This window comes from Manis pentadactyla, chromosome 15, assembly GCF_030020395.1.
Source record: "Manis pentadactyla isolate mManPen7 chromosome 15, mManPen7.hap1, whole genome shotgun sequence".
NCBI classification, from domain to species: domain Eukaryota; kingdom Metazoa; phylum Chordata; class Mammalia; order Pholidota; family Manidae; genus Manis; species Manis pentadactyla.
In genome coordinates, this window is record NC_080033.1 from 23082878 (window position 1) to 23099238 (window position 16361).

A 16361-nucleotide genomic window follows, 5' to 3' on the forward strand; every position below is an offset into this window, starting at 1 on the left:
GGGCCCCCTCCTTCGCTCAACTAGGAAGTTCTTCCCAGGTCTGCCCCAAGTCCTCCCCTCTATCCCAGGACAGGACTGGGGGCGGGGGGCTCCCTTTAAAGAAGGTGGGGGAGGGGGCTGCCACCCGGCGCTCGTTCCGCCCCTCCCTGGCCGAGGGCCCCGCGCCAGCGCATGCGCCCGCCCGTAGGCGCTGTCCGGGCTGCGAGCGCGGCGCGCGCACAGACAGACCGACGGACCGACGGACTGGCTGCCGGTCAGACAGACTGGGCAGTGCAGGGAGCGGGGACGCGGCTGGACAGCGATATGGCCGGCCACACGCAGCCTCCGAGCGGGCGCGAGAACCCCGGCCCTGCGCCCTCGCCCTCTCCCTGCCCGGGTCCCGGCCCCGGCGCCTCGGAGCGGGTGGCGCTCAAGAAGGAGATCGGGCTGGTGAGCGCCTGCACCATCATCATCGGTGAGCGGTGCCCGAGGCGGGTGGGTGCCTGGGGCGGCAGAGCAGAAGGCTTGGGCGCACAGCCCCGCGGAACAACTGGCTCCCCTCCCTCGCCGCTCCTACTGGTCTGCGACGGTGGGAACCTGGACGAGGGGACGCCCGGAGCACCTGTGGTGTCTCCTCTCACACAGCAGCCGCAGGGCTTCTTGTTTCCACCTCCCCAGGTGCACGGAATTGCATCTGCGAGGTGTGGGTCCCATCTACCGCTGGTATCTTCCTTACTGTCCTTTACTGTGTGGGGTTTCAGCCAGGCAATTACCCTCAGTTTTCTCATCCATGAAATGGAGATGACTATGGTCCTGCTTTGAGTGCAGGAGCCTTGGAAGTGTGGGGGGCTGAGCAGGTTGACCCTGGCTAAGGTCCCCAAGTTCTGGGCTGTGGCTCAAGCTGAGACCCTATAGTGTGCAGGGTCCGGGTGCCGAGCAGTGCGGGCGATTTATTCTTCGAAATTAGGAGGACTGTGGGTAGACTGATCAGACAGAGCTAGTCCAGAAGGGAAATAGGTTCTATTATGTAATTAATGTATTATTATTACATACGTATATTACATACGTTATTGTTACATATGTATATTAAATATGTATGTAATTAATACAAAGTTTGGTGGCAGGAGCCAGGGAGAGGAGGCAGAGTAGCCAGTGACTAGAGAAGGCCCGCGATGGGGTGGTCAGACCAGGCCTGCAGAAAAGCCAACTGCTCCCTGGGCTGGATCCCAACACTCACCTCCTCTGCCTTTCTAGCCCTGACACCCCTTCCCCAAGAATGGGTCCATGCGTCTTGCCCCCATATGGGGACTTCTGGGTAGGCAGAGTGCTAAGGGGTCATGAGAACAGTGGTGGGATTTTCCTCTTCTGTCCCAAGTCATTCATTTCACACAGACTCCTGAGACACGGGCTAACCCAGACCTATTCCTGTGTCCACACCAGGTATCTCAGAGACCTGGAAGTGGTCTGTTCCATCCCCCTGTGTCCCAGGATATATGGGCTGGAGGGATGAATGACAGGGGTCTTGACTGCTCTCACTCTACTACCTGCCTGTCTTCCCCTCGCCAGCCAGTGGGAGCTGTTTATACATCGACTGCTCACTCATTTTCAGACCCTGGAGATGGAGAAAGTTAGGGGCGCAAGAGGGCAGATGGAGGTCTTCACCCTCCTGGGCTGGGGATGGGGTCTGACCCTTGGCCATGCCCTGCTCTCAACCCAGTCCCTATGCAAGTAGCTCCGCTGTCCCACCAGCTTGCCCCTTGAATGGTACCTTCCAGGAGTGGGTCCTGATCTGACCCTGAGACTGCCTTGGCCCCAGAGGGCCCTGCCTGACGCTGTGCTAGGACGAAGAGCTGGTTCCAGGGATTTGGCCAGGGTACTGGTTAGAGCTGCGTCTTGGCCTAAATCCTCTCCAGGAGCTGCACCACCAGGAAGGGGAAGCCCACACATGATGGATGAACCATGGGTCGAGGCTGATCATGTCTGGAGCCAGTTGCAGTGCCAGGAAGGTTCAGGGAGAGACACAGCTCTTTCTGCACTGCCTCAGCCAAGCCCAACATCCTTGAGCTGCATTCCTACTCTGCCTCCTCCCACAGTCAACCCCTCAGGTCAGGGAGAGGCTGCTGGCTCCTCCTTCCTCAAAAGAGGGCCCTGGTGGTGGTGATGGGAGTAATAGAGCAGGCTCTGTCTCCAGGACAGACACTGTAAGAATTTGCTGGTGCAGCCATGCTCAGCCCTTACAGCCCCTAATTCTTCAGTCCATTCTTGCCGCTCTGGGTCCACTGCCCCCTTAGCCCCCAGACCCTGAAGGCTGAGCTGGGGTGAGGGGTGACTTGGCCAAGGCTGGTGGACTTAGGAACAGGGCCCAGATGGCCTGACCCTAGCCCAGGACACTCAGCTGTGGTCCAACAGCCCTACCTGGGGAGCTCCACTGGGTTACAGCATCAAGAGACTAGGCTAGGCAGGGGACAGGCAAAGGGGGAACTGACCTAGAACAGAAGGTGACAGGACCTGAGGAAGCAACAGATGTGGGCTGAGTCAGGGTCAGCTCCACCCTCCCCACAAGGTGCCCTAAGGGCCCTCACCATCTCCCCATTCACTGAACTGGGGGGTCCACCTCCCACATCTTACCCCACCTTCCTGCCCTGGGAATCCTGGTTAAAGTCTGCAAAGTGTCATATTTTAGCTTTGAAAGTCTTGAGAACTTTACATCCTTCCCCATAATCGTTCCTGTTTGTTACCAGCTACTGAACTTACTATCTCCAAAACTTACAAACAGACCTTCCCAGACCCCATCACTGTCTCTCCTTGTGCCTCCTGTCTTGTCCAGGCTGCGTGAGGCTTTCAGGAATGGAACAATATGGAAGGGCTTTGGGCTGGAATAAGGCTCCACCAAAATGTGTTTAGAACAGCACCTGCTGGCCACAGCAGGCACAACTGGAGGGGAACTGGACAGCCTGGAGGAACGAGAGCCAGCTGGGGCAGGCACTGTGCAAATCATTGCCACATCCAATATCTACCCAGACAAACAGCTCTTCTTACTTTACGAGAACAGGTTTCCCCTTTATCTCATTCAATTTTCATGCCCACCTTGCAAGATGGGAATTTTTATACCCATTTTACAGATGTAGACATGGAGAGTGGAAGTTAAGTGACACTGCTGCAAATGTTAGACTTGGGATTTAGGACCAGATTTAGACTCATCTCCCAATCCAGTGCCCTTATTCATATTCATATTGCTCTGGTGCTGAGCAAAATTGGGGCCAGATATGGAGCCCTTCATGGCAAAAGGTTGGGGATTGAACTGAGAGCTCATTCAACCACAGTTTACTGAGCTCCCCCATCTACTATGGAAGGATGAACAAACAGATGGACTGAACAGTCTCCCCTGACTCCCCACCCAGGAGTGGAGTCTCTTGTCTGGACTCAAGGACCTTGGCCAGCTCCCGCTTCCGATCCACACCCAAGGAAGGGATGCGCCCAGGTCTAGAATAGTGGGAACCACCCTTGGCTGCTGACTATGTCGTCCTGTCCTCCACTCTCTCTGACTCAAGTGTCCTGCCCATGCAAGTGTTTGTGGGTTGGGCTCACGTATGTTCAGGGGCTCAGGGGTCTACTTCTCCTTAAGGGTTTATGAATCACATCTTGAAGCCATAGCCAAGTCCCTCTATGTCTCCAGGGCTGGAGGTGGCTGGGCTGCTCAGAGGATGGCCCTCTCCAGAACTCCAGCCCCTCCTCACCAGGACCCTGAGGAGCCACACAGGAGCTTGCCTGTGCCTCACCACAGCCCCAACTTACAGCAGGAAGCCGAGGACCTGCGGCTGCAAGCAGCCAGGGGTCAGATGTCTTTGGCATGCTGTGGGACACTGTTGGGGAGCAAGGCAGCTCCAAGTGCCGGCCCTGGACACACTCATTCATCTATTCAATATTTAGGTAGAGAACAGTGCTGGAGATACAGCAGGGAATGCCCTGTCCTCCTGGAGCTGACCGTGCGGCATGGCAGTCAAAGAGCAAACAAGATAGACAAGCTGCATGTTCAGCCAACAGGGTGTTGATAAGTGCTAAGGTGAGAAAATTAAGGCAGGGCGGAGGATTGGAGGTAGGAGGTGAGTCAGGAGTGGATGGCATCCAGCTTGGGTGTGCCTTGAGGGCCACAGTAAGGACTTTGCCTTTGTCCCTTGGTGGGATGGGAGCCCTAACAAGGCATTGAGCAGAAGAGGCACAGGATAAGGGAAGGGAAAGGGGAGGGGAGGGAAGAGAAAGGATACAGATTATATGAGGTCTCCATGGGAGTGAGTGTGGAAAGAAAAGGGCAGAGGGCCCAGGACTGAGCCCCAGGCACTGAACATCCAGAAGTCAGGAGAGAAGAAGGGACCGGCAGAGGAGTCCAGGAGGAGCAGCCAGCGAGGTGGGAGGAGGGCCAGGAGGCCGAGTGAGGAGGAAGGGACCAGCTGCCGATGCTGCCGATGAGGCAAGTGAGATGCGGCCTGGGGCCCAATTGCGGGGCCCAGCAGCGTGGAGCTCATTGGTGACCTTGACAGACCTCAGCCTGGACACAGGGAACAGGCGAGGCTTGCTCGGTGAGGCTGGGCTGGGCAGAGGGAGCCAGGCAGAGAGTGCCCCCACGCTTCTGCTCATCCCTCTCTTGGGAGGAAAGTGCGTTAGGCCGGAGGTGCATGCTGGCCAGTTGACCATTCCAAACATGTCCGGGAAACATCCTCATCACCGCCCTGCAGGTCTGCCAAGACCTCAGTGGACACTGCTGTCTTCCTGGAGGGGTGCCCGACACATGTTCACCATAAGGACTCATGTGCTTGGAGGCACAGCTTCACCCAGAACAACAGCAGGGCCCATGGAGCAGGGCTGTATCTGCTGACCCCAGGATGTTAGGTCCTACTGGGGATGGGTCTCCAAAGGCTAGGGTGTCCTGGGGTGTCTCCAAGGTGGATGACAGCAGTGACATCCATAAGCACTTCCGACGTGCCAGGTAAGGTGGGAGCATGCCCACATCACTGCCTCATCTCCCCATTTTACAGAAAAGAAGGCTCAGAGAGGTAAAGTACCTTGTCCACAACCCCCTATCATGAGGCATCTGGGATTCGAACCCAGATATGGGGGTTCTAAACTAGTAGGTGCCCCTTGGTCTCAGAGGCCCTCAGACCTACCAATGGGTATTTGAAAATCCTTCTCAAAGGCCTCATGGGTCATATCCTAATGGGGAGGTGCTAGGACTCACTGCCCGGAGCAAGGGAAGGAGGCTTGGCCCATGGCCAGCCCCTGATCAGGCCCAGGAGCCCCAAAGCTGCTGTCAATCATGCCAGAAGGCCAGGGTGACAGGAGGAGGCCCTGTCATGGCCACGCTGGCTGAAAGAGGCAGGGCTTAGGCAAGGCACACGAAAGATCACCTAGGCCATGTGGGCTCCCAATCCTTTGGGAGGGTTCAGGCCTCACATCTCAGCAGGTAAGGGCATAGACCCTGCCCTCTGGGAACGTAGGATCTATCCAGGTTGGCAAAGAAAGGACTCACTGCCTGGCTATCCCCCAAGTACTATGGGAGTAGGGCAGGGTCCAGGTTGTAAAGACCAAGGTGGGAGGTCTAGGAGGGCTTCCTGGGGGTGGTGGTGCTTCTAGGAGGCCTGTGAGCTGGAAAGAGACATGACATAGAGGGGAACAGGGGTCCCTGAGCAGACTTGTTTCCCTGGACCCTGCGCAGATATGCCTCTGCTGCCCCCTAGCCCAGTGGCCCTACCTGACATAAGAGGAAACTGAGTCTCGGAAGGGCAGCACTGGCCTGAGGTCATGCAGCCAACTTCTGAAAGTGTTTCTAGGGATGAGGGCGGTGCCAGGGGCCTGGCCTGACGGTGGGTCCCTGCACCCTCCCCAAATCAGACTCTGTACATTCCCCCCACACACACCAAGGGCAGCTGTCTCCTGCCACTGATACAACCTCCACAGCCCACCCCTGGGACCTCCATCCTCAGCTACTGCCTCCCAGAAATAGGTCAGAACGCACCGCAGCAGCTGGGGGAACAATGGCCCTTTCTTCGTTCCTCCGTGGAGCCGGGTAAGCCCCATCAGGCCAAACATCTTAATGTGAGAAAAACCACCCAGCACAGGCTGAGGGGAGAGGGTGGGAGGAGAATGGAGGGGGCCCGCCTGGGGAGGGGACTCACATCCTCGCCTACCTGCCCTGGAGCTCCAGCCCCACTGCGGACCTGCAGGGACCACAGAGCAGCCATTCCGTTGGGTGGATGGGAAGGTGGGGGCCTTGGAACCCACATTTCTCTGGCCTGCAAGTGGTCAGATATCTGGCTAGGTGCTTAGCAGTACTCCCTAGCCCATCCAACAGTCCCTGGTTCCTGCCCCTCCTCTCCCTGCAGGCAGGATCCCCAAGGACTGGCTTATCCACTTCTGTTCCCCAAATCAGGCAGAGTTGATTATATTTGGGGCCTGAAGATGAGCCCTGAGCCCACCACCACCAGGAGGGGTGGGCAGGCATCCCTGCAGCCCCCCTTACAGCTCCATGGACCCTTGTCCACACCTGTAATCACTCAAGTGCTGAAGGCCCCGCCCCTGTCCTCAGCACCCCACCTCCTCCTCCTTGCCCTCTGCTGCTCACCAGGCCCGCAGTTCCAGTAGCTCCTTGCAGAGTCCCGCCCAACTCATGTGGTGCTGAGAAAAGCCACTGCACCTCAATGGGGCTTTCTGCCACCTTCCAGCACACACTTGGGGCAGATGGTGGAGGCTGTCCAGACTCAAAGCGGGAGGCCCCCAAGGCCTGGAGAGACATCAGCTGGCATGTGTGTTCCTTTGAGCCACACAGAGAGGAGTCCTGCACTGCAGACTGAGGCCTGATGTCCAAAACAATAGTGATTCCCCAGCCCATTCCCCAAATACCAGCATCAGAGCCAGTTACTGGCACAGGCTAGTGATGTGTCATTTTCTGATCCCAGTCTTGGAGCGTGAGATGCCAGGTGTGGCTCCCTGAGGGTTACAGCCATGAGGCACTGCCAGGCAGAACTGTGGGAAGTGGTGGGGTCCCCTCAGGGTAGGCGGCCTGGGGCTCCTTCCCAAGCCACCCAGCCCCCACTGGCTTCCAACCACACTGCTTTGGCAAATCCCCCTCGACCAAGTCTTGAGAACAGAGGCTCTGCCGGCGGACAGAGTGAACTGAAAGGCCGTTTAGAAACCTGACAGCCCACCCAGGCCCCGGAACCCCATGCTAGATGAGGGAGGCAGCCCCTCAGCCCTGGAAGCAGGCTGAGGGCACAGCTTACATCTGGGGGCTGGGCGACAGGAATTCTTTCATCCTTATCTGGATGTATTTAGGGCTCCTGGGATGTGACTGGAAAACCAAGTGGGTCATCGTGCCGTCCAGACTGGAAATCTGTGTCGGCCGGGGGTGGGGGTGGGGGGTAGCACCAGGGACAAGGAATGCATGCAGATTGGTGGCCACAGCTGTGTCCTCATCCAGACCCACTAGCAGGCCTGGCAGGTGGAGCAAGCAGGCTCTGCCCTGATGGACGGGCACTCACCACAGGATCCTGGCAGGTAGGGTAATCTTGTCGAGGGGCTGAGCCCCAGGTCCCAGCAGTGTGGCTCTTTTATTCATATGGGTTCTGGGATTATTTCCTCTTGGGCAGGTCTTCATGCAAATCACAAGTGATGAGACCTGATTCATTTGCACAGATGATGAGATCCAGGTGACCCAGAGTAATACCCTCTTTGCCCCAACTGCCAAGGAGCTCAGGACTAAGTGGGCATCAGAGGCTTGCTCAACCTGAGAACTTGCTCTGCAGACTGCAGTTTGGCCCTCTGAGCATTTCCCGTTATCCCTCTCCCAGAGATGGTGAGTCAGTGGAGCACCGGCCTCCAGGCCATCCTTCTGAGACTCAGAGTCAGCCCCGGGGGCAAGGCAGGCCTTCCACAACCATGGCAGATGCCACTCACACACCAGCCTTGGAAGCTGGCCACCCTTCTGCTCCTCACAGTCCCTTTCCAGGACAAGCACGAACTGCCACGCCCATTTCACGGATGAGGAAGTCAGTCCTTCACATCAGGGCATCAATGCTACTTTGGGCACCAGGCCTTTCACTCACTCATGAGTCTACTCAACAGAGGTGTACTGAGCACGTACTGGGTGCTGGGGGACCAAGGAGAGCAAAAGCAGGTGAAAGTGCACAGAATCATGCAAACGAAGATGCCCAGTACTTCCAGGTGGAGCTGTGATGAGCTGAGGGCTCCCCATATGGTGTCTCATGGAATCCTCACAATAATCTCTTTGTACAGACAGGACTCCAGGGGTGACCTGAGTGGGGAGAGGTCCCCAGGCCTCCTGAGCTCCAGCAGGGTTTCCCACTGTGGTCCTGAGATTAGAGCAGTGACCCCTGTTTGCAAACAGCAGGTTATCCCAAGGAGAGAGGCAGTCTAGGCCCAAACCCCAGGCTGCACTCAGAGTCTCTACTGACCTGCTGTCATTCACCCCATTCCCTCCATGAAAGCTGCTGACCAACCCCTGCCCTGCAAATGCACCAGTTCCTCCCCATCATCCCACCAGCCCTTGCTCAAGGCCTGAGACATTTTAACAGTGCCAGGAAACAAGGTCTCTTCAGAGTCTGTCTCTCCAGTCTGGGTCCAAGGTCAGAAAGGAGCCCAGGAAGCAGGTGGAAGGGCTCCCTGATAGGAAAAGGGGGGACAGAAGATAAAGAAATAAAGTATGGGACAGGGTCTGGGGAACCACAGGACTGTGGAGTAGGAGGAAGAGCCCAAATCGGCACAGTCAAGGAGAGCTTCTTGGAGGAGGTGCCACCCCATTTGGACTTTGGCCAATAGACAAGTGGCAGGAGAGTGTCAGGGTTAAGGTCCTGCTTTAGGAGGCCAGTTCTGAAGTGGGGGGCAGAGGAACTCAGAACAAGACCCATCTCCAGCAGGGGAGCCGGGCTGGATGGACGAGGTGACAAGGTGCTGCTCCCATACCAAGGACTGAGGAAGGGGAGAGGATGAGCTCAGACTGAGACTCACAGGGTCTGAGGGGCCTGTGGCATCCCCAGGCCTCCAGGCTACCTCCTGCCTCCCCCTCCAGGAGGCAGCCCCTTCCCTTCCCCACTGCAGCATCCAGAGCCCCACAGAGAAAGGCTGGGCTGCTTAGGGGGCCCCAGACCTGATGTCTGCCCATCTCTCCCTCGCAGGGAACATCATCGGCTCGGGCATCTTCATCTCCCCCAAGGGGGTCCTGGAGCACTCAGGCTCAGTGGGTCTGGCCCTCTTCGTCTGGGTCTTGGGTGGGGGCGTCACTGCCCTGGGCTCCCTCTGCTACGCGGAGCTGGGAGTCACCATCCCCAAATCCGGCGGAGACTACGCCTATGTCACCGAGATCTTTGGGGGCCTGGCTGGGTGAGTGTGGGGCACCAGCAGTGGAGCGGGGGCATCTCTTTGGGATGGATGGCCAGGTGGGCTCTGGACCTGTTTCCTCTTCTGCTTCTCACATCACAGGAAGGTCGTGGGCTGGACAGAGGGAAGTGGGTGGGGGTTTTGGGCAGCCTTCCAAGGCCAGTGCCCACCACACTCCAGACAGACACTCTGGCTGGCCCTTTGACCTCTCTGTTTCCTTTTAAATAGAGCTCCCTTTAAGCCCCACTCTACCTGGGTGCTTATGGGTAGAGAGGCCCTTACAATCTGAATTCTCTAGATTTTATTAAACTTATGTGTGGGAGTAGAAGACAAGATATTCCCATCAATGCCCTGCAAGTTCCCCTTTAAAGAGCTCCCTGATGCTCCTTTATTCACCAGTGAACATGTGTGCTGAGGTCCAAGGATGCAGTGATAAAAAGGTGATAAAGTAATTAAAAAAGAAAACAGTCCTTATCCTCAAGGTGCTCACAGTGCAGAAGGGAAACAGCCCCCCAAACTTGATTAACACCTAGAGGATCCTTGCTTTGAGGGTGTGAGTGAGAGGCAATGGTTCAACAGCCAAGAGAACAGGGTGCCCACCACCTAGGGAAGGCTCCCAGGGAGAAACACATTTGTGCCAAGGCTTGAAGGAAGGGTGGGGTTTTCTCAGCTGACCAGTGAGGAGGGGGAGCACATACAGAGGGCGGTGCCCCAGCTGAGCTCTGTCAGTCTGCAGTGGCCACGGGTGAGGTCAGATCCATGGTAGATGCCGGGGCTTGAAGGGGATGGGGCAGCCTGGGGATAGAGGATTGCAGTCCCCAAAGCTATTGCAATCATCAGTTGAGCCATACTGAGGGCCTGAACAAAGGTACAGGGAGATTCCAGAATCTTCTAGGAGCTGAAGTCAGAGGCCATGGCAGCCAGTGTTAGGGAGAAGTGGGTGCAGTGGGCTGACACTGCTTTCTTCTTGGAGAGGCTCCATCGATGGCAGTTCCTGGGATGGAGAGGGGGATATTTTGGGGTGAGGCTTGCCATGCTAGTGAGGTCTGGAGCACATCTGGGGAGATGCTCAGTCAGGTCTTGGGTGGAGGGTCTAGAGCTCAGAAGAAAAGTCTAGGTTGAATTACACAAAGTCTGGTTCTGAGGAAGATCTCTGAGGCCCTCAATGAGGCAGCTGTGGTAGGGCCTGTCAGGGCGTGGGCACCCCTGTGGGGTGTCCATGGGTTCTATCCTCTTGGGAGAGGGTCCTCAAAGGGGTCTCCATGCTGTGCAGCTGGAGAGAATACTCAAGGAGGTGGGAGGGTGAAGAGGTTCCAGGACCCTATCCCAGGGGCCCCCAAAATGGTGGTGAGGGGAGCAGAAGGGAGCCCCAAGCAGGGGAGGAGGGCCGTGGAGCTAGAGTGTCCCAGAAGCCATGGGGTTGGGGGGTGCAAAGCAAGAGGTAGGAAGCAGGGCTACAAAGCAAAGGTGAAGACCAAGAGGAAGACACCAAGCTCAGTGCCCCAGAGGTCCCTGGTGTCCCTCAACAAGACAGTCCCCACCAACAAGGGCTGGAGAGACAGCTAGGATGACCCCCACAGACAGGCCCTCTCCTAGAGTCAGGCAGAGCCCCCACTCTCACATGGGCACCCTGCAGATGCAAGGGACATAAGTCATTCCCTACCCTCAGTCAGGGCTCTTTGGAAGGTCTGGGCCCTTGGAGATCGCCACAGCTCAGAGTCAGTCATCTGCACCCACAGGGCTCTGCAGAGAGCTGTGGCTGGAGCCCTGACTGAAGGTCCAGGACAGCTCACCCCAGCTCAGGAAACGGCATGTGACCAGGGGCTAGGTAGCCATTAGACAGGTGGTTGGTTCCTGAGTCCTTCTCGACACCTACCCAAGGGCAGCCTGTAGCTGTTTACCAGTGCTAAAATGGTCCATAATAGAGCAGAAACCTTGACAGAGTCCACCCTGGCTGCCTGGACTGAAGCTGGCATCTGGTGCCCACACCAGCCCTGGGGTGCCAGGGCCCAGGTGCAGCCCTGCTCTACACACCTAGGCCAGCTTGGCCAGCAAGATGCAAGGGTGCGTGCCACTCGGGCCCTCACTCATTCCAGTTTCCTGCTGCTCTGGAGCGCCGTCCTCATCATGTACCCCACCAGCCTGGCTGTCATCTCCATGACCTTCTCCAACTACGTGCTACAGCCCGTGTTCCCCAACTGCATCCCCCCTGCCGCTGCCTCCCGTGCACTCTCCATGGCCTGCCTGAGTGAGTGCCCAGAGCAGCAGGTTGCTGGGGTCCACCCTGCCCTTGCCCAGTGTGGGAGGGCTGGAGGGATCCTTCCCAGCTGCCAGCCCCTGCGAGGCCCCCTCAGGGGTTGGGCTTCTTGCAATCCAGCTGCCGAGCCTGGGCCAAACTCGCCTGTGGCCCACCAAGGGACGCTCAGGTCGGGTGCCCACCCACACGCCCACCTTCCCTCCCCAGTGCTCCTGACGTGGGTAAACAGCTCCAGTGTGCGCTGGGCCACTCGAATCCAGGACATCTTCACCGGCGGGAAGCTGCTGGCTCTGTCGCTCATCATTGGCGTGGGCTTTGTCCAGATCTTCCAAGGTAGGTCCAGGGTGGGGCTGTGCACAGGGCTGGGAAGACAACCTGACCCTTGACCTCTGGACCCCCAGGGCACTTTGAAGAGTTGATGCCCAGCAATGCCTTTCACTTCTGGATGTCACCCTCCGTGGGTCACCTGGCCCTGGCTTTCCTCCAGGGCTCCTTTGCCTTCAGTGGCTGGAACTTCCTCAACTATGTCACCGAGGAGCTGGTTGACCCTCGAAAGTGAGTCACCCAGCCAGATCTTGGGAAGGTGTGGGCTGGACAGTGGGAGAGGCAGCCTCCTTGCACAGACCTGCTGCCACCTGCCTGACCACGTGGCTGCCACACATGAATGACTCCGGAAAGACAGCTGGGATGCTTGTGTTCCAGCCAGCCTGTTCTGTATGGCTGTGGATGGGTCACAGCCCCTTGCTAGGCCTCAGAAACACTGAGTGTCATTGTCCTGCTGTAAATGGATCCAGCTATCTACATCTGGCCAAAAATTATACATGTGCATACAACATGGTCCCTACAGATGAAGCCAATGGCTCCATCTGATGCTCAGCCAGGGATTCTGACAGTGAACAGCTGCAGCTGGGGCTGGGGCTACAGCAAGTCCCAGGGGACCCTTGCTCTACCAACTAGCTCTGAGGGCACTTGTGGGATTTTCAAGGCTGATTTTGGCTGTATGCAAATTTCTCTTTATGCACAGACATTAGACCCACCCCTCAGGGCACGATGTGGCCCCTCCTCCATCTGCCTATCTCCCTCCAGCCTGTGTCAGACAGGGACTGCCAGGCAGGCAGGGGCAACAGCCAATAGTGCTGCTCCTTGCCTGCCCGAAGGCCCCCAGCAGACACAGAAGATGGAGGCTCAGGCTCCCCAGGTCCCCTCCCCTCACCTCTGGGCCCTGTCCCCCCACCCACCAAGGGCTGATGCCCACTTACTCCACCACTGCCCCCAGGAACCTACCTCGTGCCATCTTCATCTCCATCCCGCTGGTGACCTTCGTGTACACCTTCACCAATGTGGCCTACTTCACTGCCATGTCCCCCCAGGAGCTGCTGGCCTCTAATGCAGTGGCTGTGGTGAGTGGAGGCCCCACCTGGTTCCTGGCTCCTGCCAGGCCCCTACCCTGCCTCATATACCACCTCTCTCCTTGCCCACTCAGACCTTCGGGGAGAAGCTGCTGGGCTACTTTTCTTGGGTCATGCCTGTCTCCGTGGCACTTTCCACTTTTGGAGGGATCAATGGCTACCTGTTCACCTCCTCCAGGTGACTGGACTTGGGAGAGGGTGGTCAAGGTGAGACAAGGCAGGTGGCCTGGTGCACATGAGCCGTGCTGGGGGGCCAGAGGAAATGAGATCCAGCCAGGTGGGGCCCACCAGAATCTGGGATGATGAGCTCCTTAGTAACAGATGCAACCAACGCAGGTACAGAAAGCAAGGGGGAGATGGGCTAGATCTGGGGAAGAACTGCCCAGCAGGGCTGCTGGGGCCTGGAGCAGGGGGTCAGAGGCCAAGAGAGATATCAGGTCTAGAGCTGAAGTCTAGGATCAGGCCAGCAGGGAAGCCCAAGGTCGGACTTATGGCCCCCACCCATCTCTGTACCACCCCTCAGACTGTGCTTCTCTGGAGCCCGAGAGGGGCACCTGCCCAGTCTGCTGGCCATGATCCATGTCAGGCACTGCACCCCTATCCCCGCCCTCCTCGTCTGCGTAAGTTGGGGACCCAGGCTGGTGGGATGGGTAAGGAATGTGAATAAGGGTAGAGAGTAGTCCTGGGCCTGGTGGGCAGCCCACAGAGGGAGTAGGGAGGGCAGGGACTCACCACCCTCCTGGCCGAGCCGGCAGGCCCAGGGCAGCCCGCAGGGTTGGCAGGAGGCAGGTGGGAGGCTAGCCTCAGCCAGTCCTCTCCCAGTGCGGGGCCACGGCGGTCATCATGCTTGTGGGAGACACGTACACGCTCATCAACTACGTGTCCTTCATCAACTACCTCTGCTATGGCGTCACCATCCTGGGCCTGCTCGTGCTGCGCTGCAAGCGGCCGGCGCTCCACAGGCCCATCAAGGTGAGGCTGTTGGGAGGACAGGCTGGCACACCAGCTGGAAGCTGTCAAAGCCGCCCCCTCACCTATTTGGGCACCGGGGGAGGGGATGACAGCAAAGGGGATTCCAGCCTTTGCCTCAAGCCAGGCCCTGCGCAGGGCTTTATGTGCACTGACCTAGTCCATCCTCATGAGGCAGGTGTTTTGAATCCTCCTAGTTCACAGACGAGAAAATGAGGCTACGACACTTGCTCCTGATCATGCAGGATTCCATGAGTCCACATAAAAACAAAAACTGAGCTAAAAATCTTCCTATTTGCATAGACATCTCCTCTTCAGCTGGTGAAATGCTTAGTGCCTGAACCGTGAAACCAAAAAATAACTGACCTTCACCCAAATGCATGTGGCAAGCCCACATGCAGTTGCTGTGTGGAGCTGAGCCACTGAAACCTTGACAAATCTTCAACAATTTGGCCAATTTCCGGCACATTGGGTTGCTGCCCTCAGGCCTCAGCTCCCATGACAGGGTGAAAGGCACCTCGGGCTCCCCTGGGCCACGGCGCAGGAGAGCCGAGCAGGGGTCCTGTGCCCTTGGCACTCCCGTTCTCTCCCCGGCAGGTGAACCTCCTCGTCCCCGCCACGTACTTGGTCTTCTGGGCGTTCCTGCTGGTCTTCAGTTTCCTCTCGGAGCCCACAGTGTGTGGGGTGGGTGTCATCATCATCCTCACAGGGGTGCCCGTTTTCTTCCTGGGCGTGTTCTGGAGAAGCAAACCAAAGTGTGTGCACAAACTCACAGGTGAGCCAGGGCAGCCTCCCTGAGGTTGTGGGGCCCGGAGAGGGGACCCTTGGGGACTGCCCTAGAGCAGGCTCTCCCAGCAGCTGCGGTGACAACACAGGGCCCAAACCACCACCAAAGTCTCCCCAGGCTGTGGCCCAAGCATCTGGGACCCGCCCACAGAAGCACAAAAACAGAAGACCCTAAACTGGGCTGAAAGAGAAGTCCTCCCAAGACCCCCTGCCTCTTGGAGTCAGACCCCCAAGGCCCATCTGTCTGTCTGTCTGTCCTCAGAGTCAATGACACGCTGGGGCCAGGAGCTGTGTTTCGTGGTCTACCCCCAGGGTGCCCCAGAGGAGGAAGAATATGGCCCCTGCCAGCCCTCCCCGCTGCCTGCCGTGGACAAGCCCTTGAAGACACAATGAGACAGTTTTGGACCTTGAAGCAGCTGTTTCTGTTTACATGTTGTTTATCAAGGAGATGTTTTTGTAACAGAGTTTTCTTTTTTCCTGGAAAAAAAGATCTGAGCCTTAGAGGCCTATGATAAGGAGGCCCTGAAGATGTGGACTGGGTTCCCTATCAGTGCTGCTCTGCTAACTTTTCCTGAAAAGGTCCGAATAAAACAGGGCTGGTGGTGTGCTAGACTCAGGTGAGTTCCTGATGGGCATAACTCAGCAAGGGGCATGCATGGTGCCGCTGGGGAAGGTGCCCCAGCAGGCTCTAAAGGAGGCCTTTGGCACCGGGGGGCTCTGCCACTTGAGCCAGGCACTCCCTCTCCCTTGCGAGGTCCAGAGCCTCCCCTGCCCCAAAGGGACATTGAGGACTAGGAAGCAGCAAGGTGTGCCCTCTCCAGGCCCCACAATGCCAGCCCCAGGCTTAGCCACCCACGAAAATCCAGGGATTCCTGCCAGAACTGCCTTTCTGTCTATAAATTCCCATGGAGGACTTCAGAGCCCACAGCATCACCCTGGTTTACATGGGGGAAAACAGGCCCTGAGACAGGATGGGATGATCTCTCAACATTGTCAGTTGGTACTTGGCCTCTGTCCCCTGAGAAAGCATCAAGCAGCATCTCCCAGGGACCTCGGGGCCTGCAAGAGACCCAGGGGCTTCCTCTACCACATACCCACATTCCCAGCCCTGCCCTTATGCCCAGAAGACTGATGCCTCAGCCAGAGGGCAAAGGGCATCAGCCTGGCCAGGCCCATGCTGACACAACAAGATGGGGTGTGGAAGCCTCCTAGCTTCTCTGGGGCCTGCTGGGAGGACGGAGGAGGGCTCGGCACCAACAGAGGGCCCAGCATGGGCTAGATGGGCTGCGTCCCACGTACCTGTGGCCCTGCTCAGTCCTGGCACAGCTCTGGTGCCAACAGGGTGAATGAAGCCAGAAGCCACAGAAAACACTCGAGAGCCCTGCCCTGGCCCTCCTGATTCTCTGGAAATGGATTCCCAGGAGGTGGGAGAGGTAGAAGTGAGACCCAGTGTACCTGTGCTGGGACCCTGCAAGGGGCTCGTCCCTCTACCTTCTTCTCTGCTCAAGCCTGCATGGCCCCTGCCTGCCATGCCCACGAAGGGTAGGAGTGCCGATGCAGTAAGCTAGCTGGGC

At 57.6% G+C, this 16361-nt stretch overlaps 1 protein-coding gene across 2 annotated transcripts; it reads left to right on the top strand.

The window, feature by feature from the left end:
• The first annotated feature begins 174 nt into the window (after positions 1–174).
• SLC7A10 (solute carrier family 7 member 10) lies at positions 175–16272 on the top strand. Of its 2 annotated transcripts, XM_036929923.2 has the most exons (11): positions 176–454; positions 9165–9369; positions 11463–11614; positions 11831–11956; positions 12025–12178; positions 12900–13023; positions 13107–13210; positions 13556–13652; positions 13855–14004; positions 14599–14776; positions 15050–15300. In XM_036929923.2, the coding sequence occupies exons 1-11, from the start codon at positions 304–306 to the stop codon at positions 15178–15180; spliced, it is 1572 nt and encodes a 523-aa protein (XP_036785818.2). In that variant the 5' UTR covers positions 176–303; the 3' UTR covers positions 15181–15300. The 2 variants fall into 2 exon arrangements, with proteins under 2 accessions (XP_036785817.2, XP_036785818.2); XM_036929922.2 differs by lacking the exon at positions 13107–13210 and having other exon boundaries at positions 175–454; positions 15050–16272.
• Positions 16273–16361: the final 89 nt, after the last annotated feature.